The sequence below is a fragment of the Belonocnema kinseyi genome, chromosome 4 (assembly GCF_010883055.1).
Source record: "Belonocnema kinseyi isolate 2016_QV_RU_SX_M_011 chromosome 4, B_treatae_v1, whole genome shotgun sequence".
In the NCBI taxonomy this organism is placed as follows: Eukaryota; Metazoa; Arthropoda; class Insecta; order Hymenoptera; family Cynipidae; genus Belonocnema; species Belonocnema kinseyi.
In genome coordinates, this window is record NC_046660.1 from 111,986,197 (window position 1) to 111,996,915 (window position 10,719).

Here is a 10,719-nt window from a genome sequence, read left to right on the forward strand (position 1 = left end):
AAAAACGAAGACTTTTTTTGGAAAGGTATCCATAAATTGCCTGAGAGGTGGACAAAATGTGTAGCCAGCGAGGGCGCATAATTTGAATACAATATTTGTTATTCTCTTGAAATAAATGTGTTTTTTTTCTTGAAAAAATACCGGTTTCATATGTATACACCTGGTAACCTATTTGTCGCCACACTTTCCCGTCCTGGTATACCTGTTTAGCTTCCTTTACGTCCATACTTTTTCTCATGCAAGCTCTTGGGTTTCTATGGCTTTTTATATCATTTTGAATTAGAATCTCATTCATACATTCCAATCATTCTTTCCCGGATGTACCTCTGGGTACGCTACCATTTACTTCACCCAAATATATTTCTTTAAGAGCGTGTGACACACTCAGATCCCTGTTTTACCAACCTCACTTTTTCAGTTGACTGCATTTTTTTTTGAACCTAGGAACTTTTTTTGTAAATAAAATATCGAGCTGAAACTTTGGAATATGTATTAGAGTACAATAAATTACGTTTAGGTACTTCATTTGGGTAGGAACTTCACTGAAAATTATTTTATCTTTTTTCTGAACCTCGACATTTTTTGAACTTTCGAACTTTTTTTATACATAAAATATCTGTCTCAAACTTTGAGAAATGCAAGAGCCGAAAAAAACTACGTTAAAGTACAAAGTTTAATAATAAAAGATCTAAAAAAAAATTCATCTAAATTTTATCCGGCACGTAAGATTTAGTTGAAATATTTTTTTTACATCATTTATTATTAAATTTTGTACTTTAAGGTAGTTTTCTTTCGGCTCTTGCATTTCTAAAAGTTTGAGACCGATATTTTATTTACAAAAAAAGTTCTAAAAATATTCAGTGAACTGATCAAGTGAGGTCGGTATTATAGGTATTTGGCTGTGTCACATGCCCTTTAGGTGTAATGATGTTAATCAGGGTAATTAATTTCAAAATGACATCTTCACTTACTTTTATCTAAATATATTTGTTTCGTCAGTTCTTCTGTCATTCTCTTAACATGACCACATAACCACCTCAATAAAACTAAAGATCAATGTGATAGTATGTTGCATATTACATTCCTAGTAATGCATATTATTTTTCATAGTCAATCTACTGAAAATCCAAGTTCAGGTAGCTGTAGCCTTCTACCTACCTGTGTACCCTAGAGCTGAAAGAAAAGGTTTCAACCCTGGGGATGCAAACGCCGTGTTTTAACCCGCTCTACACCCGGTAATAAGCGTTGAATTCAGAAAAATTAAGAATTTGTATTCCTATGAATACACGATTTTTCCTTCGTCTAAAAATCCCCCAACGGGAACAGAAAAAGTGAAAATCCTATTCCTCTCAATCGACTTAGTAAAATTTAAATGTGTGAATTAAAATAATTTTAACTCTAGAGAGGCGGAGTTGAATTGATTAAAATTAAATTTTCAAAACTTATATTCCACATGAAGGAATTAAAACAATTTATTACACATAATTTGTGAACTTATTAGGAGGAATTAAATAATCTCATAATATGAACACTTTTGTGGAATAGAAGACAACTCTGTGAGGATATCTGTAGGTACAATTAGAAGGAATTAAATATATTGCAAACAAGTTCTCTTTTGGGGAATAGGAACCAATGTGGCGGCGGCTATGGAAATAAATTAGTTTCTGAGATATCCTATTCTTATAATGACATTTTAAACACATGGAAGAATCGCGCATTCAAAATACAGTGAAACTCTTCTATAGCGCCGATTTTGGGGGTGGCGGTGGGTGGGAACTAACTCATTATAGCCCGCTTCGCTTTTGTTTGTTCACGCTTGACTGCCCGCTTGAGTGACAACCGGAGACCCCGCAGCCCCCGCGCAGCTCCTGTTATACCTACCTGTGGCGCGGCGTCAATTCTCGGATGAGCTATAGAAGGGAGGGCTATTGAAGAGTTTCACTGTAATAGAATAATCTTCACTTTTACGCTGAAATCTGAAAATATTAATTTTTCTCTATTCAACGCTTATTATCGGTCAGGTGCCGAAACTCGAAGTTTCAATAGAGGCGCTATGAAAAAATAAAATACCGGTTATGTTCATATTTTACAGATATTTCAGTAAGCTTTTATAGTGTTCATATTAATATTAATTACAAAAAGTTGCCTTTAACTCTTGATTTTTTCTCTCTTAACCATGATTCACCCCGTCGTTTAATTTTTACAAATACCTGTAGAATCTTTTTTCTTGACATCACAAAGAGCTCACATTAACAGCTATTAAACATTTGAAATAATTCAGACACTTTCTGCATCACGTCTAAATCGTGGTTTGTGAAAAATTGTAGAAATGCCTCGGTTGACTTTACTTCCTACTGCAAAGGTGTTTCTCCAAAAACATAGCATTTTTGCAGAGTAACATGAAAAAAAAAATATTTTTACATTTTTTTGGCGTTCTTTTATGCTCTTCATTAACACAAAAAAAGGTCCTGAAAATACTCGAGCTTAAATATTATTTGTAGGTGCTTACTTTCAATAACTTCGAAGATTATCATCATAATCTAATACGCCTGTATGCACTGAGATCTAGATGGTAACTATAGCTAAAAATGGCGAAAACCCCGGATTTACGAATATTTCACAATTGTTTAAATAAGTATTTTTAAACAAGTACATCATTTATAAAAAAAAGATTCTGTTAAATATTTTTCACGAGGTTTGAACCAGGGAAAACCTTTTCTAGGTTTACATTTTTTTACAATCAACCGTTTTTAAGTTATAGCGTTATGAACAATTACATTTTCATGACTGTAGAAAATGGTTACAAAGTGGGATAAACCGGTATTTTTCATTAAATTTTTGTGGCTCACCCTGAACAAAAAAAATTTACTTTATAACACTACGAACTATTCAATAATTGCTTGCGTTTAATTTGAATTAAAAATGGTTTTTCTATACTTGCACAAAAATTAATTGGTACATTTTCTGTTAGCAGAGTAACTAATAAGTGAATACTATAAACTTTGAATAATTTCCAGTGGAGCCAGGGTGTACACTTTCGAGAAATTAAAACTTTGCTCCTACTTTTCCATTAGTAGATGAAGAATTGTCATTTAGATCAAAAGACCGATTTCAAATTTAATTAAAAATTTTTTTCTCTAAAATTTCAGTCTCAATGATGATGGATTACATTCTGAAAAGGGCACGAGAACTGAAGCACCCAATATTCAGTATGATACGACACCTACTCTCGAAGAAAAAACACTAGGTCGACCTTTGATAGACACTTCTGATTACGTTCCAATGTCACCGCGTCTGAAAGACATCACCTCGCACAAATCTGAAGATGCAGGCACATCACAAGAAGGGATTTACATGGTGATGCGATGAAAGAATTGATCAGCTATAGTTGCAATTTTCAGTTTATAGGTTATTATCGAATTAGTAATCTTGTCAACTGTATCTCTATCGTTTTCCAACTATATCCATATCAAATAAGTGCAAATTTACTACAACGAAAAGAACTGCTTCGGACTAGGTTTACTATTCCCTTCTCCCCAAATTCCAAGTCATGTACGCTCAAAGAATGTCATACAAATATTGTGACAAATCAAAGATCTGATATATAATTATCTATTTATCATGATCCAGCAGGAGAAAGCTACTCAGTATTATATTTTGATAAATATGGAAAGATATTTGCGATACAATATATTTCTATGCATTTAAGAAAGCCCAATATTCCACCACTTTTGAAGGAACTCTTTTTATACATCCATATTCCACGACATATTTGATACGAAGCGTACAAAATATTGTGATAATTTATCGTAAACTGTCACTGAAAAAGCTCAAATTATCATGGGAATTGCATTTAATATTGTAACATTATGCTATCTATTCACTGCCTTTGATGTGTGCCTCTGGGTTGTTAAAATTGAGCAACGATATTATTTTAAGCTTTTAAGCCGAAAAAAATTGTAAATAAAAAGAAAATACCGAAGTTACATATCAAAGTTCACGAAGTGATTTTTCTCAGTAATGAATTATGAAATAAAAATAAATATCGCTAGGATCGATATACATGCATACAAAAATTAATATCAATTTGTAAAAGGACTGAAGTTTAATAATATCGTAACTCAATTTCAACTCGTTATTGTTCTCTAGCTAATATCATTTTATGTGTGAGCGGTATAAAAATTAAGTTTTCGACCAAGGACTTAATCATTATAAGCATATGTAATACAAACTTGGTATACATATGGGCATTTCGTGATAAACTTAACTGTTTATTCGTATTCTATACACATTATATACATCACTATAAAGTAACATGAGGCCTAAAAAATAAATATCGTTGTGTTCACATCTCGCTGATTAGTGAAATAATACAACATTGTTCCAAGATGCTCAGTAGAAAATTCGGCTCAACAGTATTTAAAGAAATCTGTCAACAAATAGTATATTGAAAAATTTTGTTAACTTTCTTCGATCTAAAATCGATTATTATGAAATTTGATTGTCAGAAGATCCTAGAATCCTCAAATCAGATTGGAGCAACGGCAGTTGAAAATTAGTGTTACAATGAAAAGCTCTAGGCTCATTGGAATTAAAATAGAATAATTAAAGTAGCAAAGATTTGGCTTAAATTCTAATTTATTGTCGCGCTGCAAAGTTCTGACTTAAAATGTAGTTTCATATCTTTCTAACTTTTCACATGCGCAAACCATTCCTAAAAAATGGTCAATATTAAGACATTTTAAAAACAGTTTTTGAAGATGGCTTGCTTAGTCAAAACCTTGAAATTGGTAAAAAAATATGTTTTTCTGTGATAATATAACATTCCACTCGTAAGAATCTTCGCAAAAAGTTGGAAAGAACCGAAAAAATGAATCTGCGAAGTACGAAAATGGAGTTTTAATTAAAATAATATACGCCTCGAGAGTACCTCTTTGACGTTGACAACAGCGCCACCTAGAAAGCAAAATATTGGATAGCGCGAGATAAATAAATATTAAAATGAGAAAAAGTACGTAATAGTAATTCATTTTTATCACTAATGTTATATTGAGATATGAAATGCATGATTTATTAGACTTTTTCGCTTATTTCCAAATTGCGCTGTCGTCGCGATACAACAGACGTATTTAGTTGTTAGTATTTAGAGCGTTGTTTAGTCAATTTATCGAAGATTTTTGACGCTGTTTATAATATTAAGGAAAAACATTCGCAGTTGTGAACAGCGAAAATTCAAGGGCCTCTGTAGATCAAAGTAAATAAATATTATTTTATATTGTATTAAAATTATTAGTATAACGCTTGCAAAAATATATAAGGCTGTTTTTGCCTCTTATACAACAAACTTCTACTTAATCAAATGCATTTTTCCTCTTCTTGCTAACATTCTGGATCATAAAGTTTCTGGCCTTTTTTTCAAATTCAACCTGGTTGAATTTGTATTCTTCTGCAATTTCAGCTACGAGGGGATCATCTGGATTTGGATTTCCTAATAGTAGTTGGACGGCAACTAGCAAATTTTCCAACGTAATGGTTGGCTTCCAACCACCTATCGGTGGCATTTTCAGGAGATCCATACATATAAGACCATTTTGGTCTATATTTGGATGATAAACAGGCGTTGAAAATCTTATTCTTGGAGGTTCGAAAGGATATTTGTCGGGGATCACGACTACCAGCTGAAATACACCTCCCTCATAGGGGGATCCATGTGGGCCAATAATTGTAGCCATTAAAACATCCAGTCGATCATCTCTGGCATAGCAGCTTATTCCTTCTGGTGGTTTTTCCATTAATCGAGCTATTTCCCTTTTTATTCGAACTCCCATTGTTTTTGCCATTGTATATATTCAATCTAGAACAGGAAATACATATCCTAAAGATTTAAACCTAGCGTGTATTATATTAAATACGAACTAATTTTTTTCTTCATTAATAAATACATAAAATATATGTGAGATGATCAAAATAATTAAAAACAAAAGTTAAAGTTAAAAATGTCAGACAATTGGTAAAACTTAGGTAAACGTCCCAGTAATAATGATGACAATTTTCTAGCTTTTAATCTAATTTTAATTAATTGAATTTCCAATTGATACTATAAAATTATCAAAATAGTAGTGAATTATGCACCTAGGTAGTAAAGTTCACCTTTACCGAGTTTAAAACAACTTTACTGCCATGGTGCATAGGGCACTTTATCTGAAATAGGCTTTAAATCTGGAATAGGTTTTAATTTTAATTCTTCTCACTCTTTTCTTTCACTGCTTACTAGCTTCTTCCTCCTTGCTCTCCCGATCGTCGCGGTAAAATAAGTTGCTATTTTACTGCCGCTCTGCGGTCAGGAAATGACCGATTAATTTGCCTAATTCAGATAAATGGCTTTTATCCTTAAATGTTTATTTTACATGTTTTTTTAACTATATATACAAATTATAAACAAGTATCACGATTCTTGGGACCGCCACGATTACTGGGACATTCACCTTATAGAAATTTGAGCCGTAGTTTGTTTAAATTTTAAATTTAAAGCAATTGATTAGTGAAGTTTAATTACATTTTGAAAGGAGCTAAAAAAGGGGAAAAAGGGCGATTCGCCCACGAAAAACGGGAAAAATTAAACACTTATTTTTAAATGTCGAAAATAACAATCCTTTTATAAGAAATGTTATATTTTAAAATAATTTTCAATTATTTCTGCCATTAAAGAATTTATATGTATTTAACATCGTTCTCATAAATATTTCTTTCCAAGATTTGTCATTTCTTCCCTTCAATAATTAATACTTTAAATGTAAATTTAAAACTACACTCTTCAATGGAGCGAAGTAAAAATACAAACATTAATCGCATCGTTTGAGATGAGGGACAACAATTTTTGGGTCAACATCCAAAACAATGAAAATTTTGTAAATTCAAAAGAAAATGGACTTATTTTGAATTTTCTTAATATGTAAAAGAACATGGGTTAGATTATAGAATAGCTGGTACTACCCTTTATTTCATGAACAATTTTTTTTCCAAAATCCAACTATTGGAACATGAAATTGAAGTAAATTTGTAGCGATTTGTTCAAAGAATGCATTAAAATGATTGTTAATTGCATTATTATAACATTTCAAATATGGGTCTACCAAAAATTTGAATTTGCCCTATTCAACTTACCATTAAAGTGTTTTTAGACATCCTCGCTGGGAAAAAGAGTATCTATACGAAAATTTTTAATTTTTTAAAATAAAATGGAACATATATTGTGAATTATTTTCATCAACATAACCAATTATAAAAATTTCATTTGTAATTTTTTTAAAGTTAGAAAAGGTGTCGAGGTGCTTTAGAATTTGAAACGACTCTTTCTTTAACAACCCTGTCTTTTTTTGTTATTATAATGGTTTACACGAACAAAAAAAAATAGCAAAATATGTCAAGATATCTAAATAAAAGTTCAAATTACACTTATAACTTTTTACCTTGTCGGGAATTGTAAAAAGACTTAAACGGTAAGTTAAATACGGCAAATTCAAATTTTTGGTAGACGCGTATTTGACACGTTATAATAATGCAATTAACAATAATTTTAATTCATTTTTTTTTAACAAATCGCTTCGAATTTACTTCAATTTCATGTTCCAATAGTTTGATTTTGGAAAAAAAAATTCCCAGGAAATAAAGAAGGGTATCGGCTGTTCTATAATTTAACCCATAAATGTTTTTTGGATTGACTCAAACCTGCATTTTTCTTCAGCTTGAACCAAAGAAGCACACTGTAACAACATTTTTTTGTAAATAGCCACTGCGTTTTTGTAATTGTACCAAAGCCTGTAAAATAATTGCGTTCTAAATAGTGAACTTCCAGATGTAAAAAGTAAAAACACCACATTAAATGTAGCGCTTTAACAAAATTTTAGGAATTCGCGTCTCTAAAAGTAGGAAATTTGACTCAAATTATTTCCGACTTTCAGAGACGCGAATGCCCAAAATTTTGTAAAAGCACTACATTTAATGTGTTTTTACTTTTTAGTTGGAAGTTCACTATTTTGAAAGCAGTTATTTTACAGGCTTTGGTACAATTGCTAAAACGCAGTGGCTATTTACAATTTTTTTTACAGTGCATGTTATTATTTTTTATTGTGTGTTTATAACGTTCCAAAATCGCGAAGAAAATTGAATCCCAAAAATCACCAAAAAAGTTTTTTTCCAAAAAAGCAAAATGATCAAATGTTTGATTTCATTTCTTGAATTAATACAAAAACGCGGCAACAGCGACGATTTGATATGCGGTGTAATTTAACCTCAAAATTCACATGTAGAACTTGTCAATGATTGTAAAGTGTAATATGAAAGTACTTACCGATTCCTGGTTCAATAATATATTTTTTACAAGGGTTAACACACTGTTAGCCAGTGACTTCCTGAATGAAAAAATTAATCAAAATGATCAAAATCATCACACAAACAAAAGCAACAGAACTTCTCTACCGTCTCTCCAGAGAAAACAAACTACAAAGTGCGACAAAGTGTAACGGACAGTGATCCCAACTTTGGCATGTTGAGCAACTGCACAGGCCCGGCGCAGCGATCGTCATTGGTCGCTATTGACGCGCGATTCAAACCAGATATAATTAACAATTATTGAAATTAAATATATACTCATTATAAATTGCACATTAAGGGCATGTGTGGGCATGTATGAATATTTTCATAATTTCATGTACAAATTTCTATTGCAAAAAACAATCACCTGAAAACACCTGAAAATAACGTTTTCAGCTGAAAACAGTTCTTCTTCATTTAGAGACGTCACATAATGACGCTCATAATGAGAAAAAATAAATAAAAATCATCATTGCTGATAATAAATATTGAGCCAGTGTCTACTAGTACCAAAGAAATTTGGCTATTCGTACCAAAATTTTGGTATAGATACGAGTCGTTAAATAACATTTTTGTTCTTCAAAAACCTTTGTTAATCGAATATAAATTCATCTTTTGAATGGAAAGAAAAATGGGCTATTGTTTAAAAATATACTCGTTATTTTTTCTAACCTTACAACACAAATTACGTAATGAAATGAAAATGAATTGAAAATTTTATGGGAAAATCTCGTCTTTTTTGGTAAAAAAGTAATTATGTTAGCCAAGAAAAATGTATTAGCATAATGTAGAGATTCTTTAAATGGGTATTTTAGCTCTTTTGTATCAAGAAAAATCTTAAATTTTCGTGCAGCTCTTTGAGACGTAAATTTACATTATTTTTTATAGGTGGATATAAATTTCCCTTAAAAATCCTTTTAATTAATTCAAGATTCATAATTGTACTTAAAAATTCATTTCCTTGTTCAAAAATACAAGTATTTTATTGGAAAAATCTTTTTTTCTTGTGAAAATATAATATCTAATTGTACACATAACTTTTTCACTTTGGGTTCAAAGTGTATTCCTTTTTGGATAAAAATTCGTGTTCGTTAGCTAGGGAAAATGAAAAATGTTTTCGCATAAGGTAGAGATTCTTTAAATTGGTATTTTTTGCTTTTCTGTATCAAGAAAAATCTTGAATTTTCGTAACACTTTTTTGAGATAGTTTTTGATTAAACTGGGAAAGTAGAATACAATGTTAAAACTTTATAATAATATCAATTGAGTTTTTTAATCCTGCGAGCAGATCGCACTTACAATAGGCTGCTCCTATCCTAAAAATCTCAATTAACTCTCATCGCCTTTTATGTCAGCAATGGAATTTGACAACTTAAATTGAAATGAATACAATACTTCACACGAATATTCCTTAATGTTAATGTTCACACTCACAGAAAATAATAAGTTATAACTAGAATATTAAGTTAAAACTAAAAATACTATATTGTTCATCGACATATAGAAATGGACCGGTAATGCTGTGGGGAGAACGGAAATGGGCTCTAGAGAGAGAAAAAACATATGAGAGTAGACCTATCTCTTTCTATATAAAGCTGATTTGTCGAGAATATTTTCGTTGGGTGAAGTTTGGCGCAGCACAGGACCGTGCTTTGTATCGCGAGTGCCCCAATAATGTGACTTATCGCACTTTTCAGAATTTTTTTTACACCATTAAGCCATTTCCCTTTTGGGGTAGGCGTGACTCACTCGGTAGGGGAAAGGAGTAGTGTGTGGAAGGGATAGAGATTTTTCAGATTGATCCAGAATTCTCGTGCTATTTAAGTAAATAACACGTTCGTTCCGCAACACTGCTTCGACCCAGGTTGCTGATCAATCTCTCTAACAATCACCCCAAGCGAAGAACCTCACGAAGTCGTTATGTAAGGTTCCCCACTTGGGTCCATTAGTGGCCAAGGTCTTTTGTTTCAGGCGTCATTCACTTTACTGACACTCTTTTTATTAACTATTTGCCGCCATACTTTCCTGTCCTGGCATACTTCTCTAGCTTATTTTATGTCCATGCATTTTCTCATGCAGGCTCTCGTGTTTCTGTGACTTCTTATGTTTCTTCTAACTAGGGTCTCATTCACATATTCTAACCATTCTTTCCGCGGTCTACCTCTGGGCACGCTGCAATTTACTTTACCTTGATACACTTGTTTCGTTAGTCGTTCATTTTGCATTCTCTCAAAATGCCCGAACCATCTTAACCGATTTCTTTCCCATGTGTCTACTAGCGTCTCTTCTGCACCACATTCTTTCAGAATTATCTCGTTACTTACTTTGTCCATCAGGGTTTTCCCG

The 10,719-nt window shown here is 32.0% G+C and overlaps 2 protein-coding genes across 4 annotated transcripts in view; one reads left to right on the forward strand and one right to left on the reverse strand.

Moving 5' to 3' along the window:
• LOC117171924 overlaps positions 1-5,014 on the forward strand; it is an 11,062-nt gene extending 6,048 nt beyond the window's left edge. For both annotated transcript variants that reach the window (XM_033359585.1, XM_033359584.1), the window contains exon 5: positions 3,150-5,014. In XM_033359585.1, coding sequence (XP_033215476.1) covers positions 3,150-3,369 — 220 coding nt within the window. In that variant the 3' untranslated portion in view covers positions 3,370-5,014. The remainder of the gene's footprint in view (positions 1-3,149) is intronic.
• LOC117171925 (ubiquitin-conjugating enzyme E2 T-like) lies at positions 4,542-8,518 on the reverse strand. 2 transcript variants are annotated; one of them, XM_033359587.1, is made up of 3 exons: positions 8,351-8,518; positions 6,252-6,364; positions 4,542-5,854 (listed from the first exon to the last, which is right to left on the reverse strand). In XM_033359587.1, exon 3 carries the CDS (start codon positions 5,838-5,840, stop codon positions 5,352-5,354), a length of 489 nt encoding a protein of 162 aa, XP_033215478.1. In that variant the 5' UTR covers positions 5,841-5,854; positions 6,252-6,364; positions 8,351-8,518; the 3' UTR covers positions 4,542-5,351. The 2 variants fall into 2 exon arrangements, with proteins under 2 accessions (XP_033215478.1, XP_033215477.1); XM_033359586.1 differs by lacking the exon at positions 6,252-6,364 and having other exon boundaries at positions 8,351-8,516.
• Between the last annotated feature and the right edge of the window lie 2,201 nt (positions 8,519-10,719).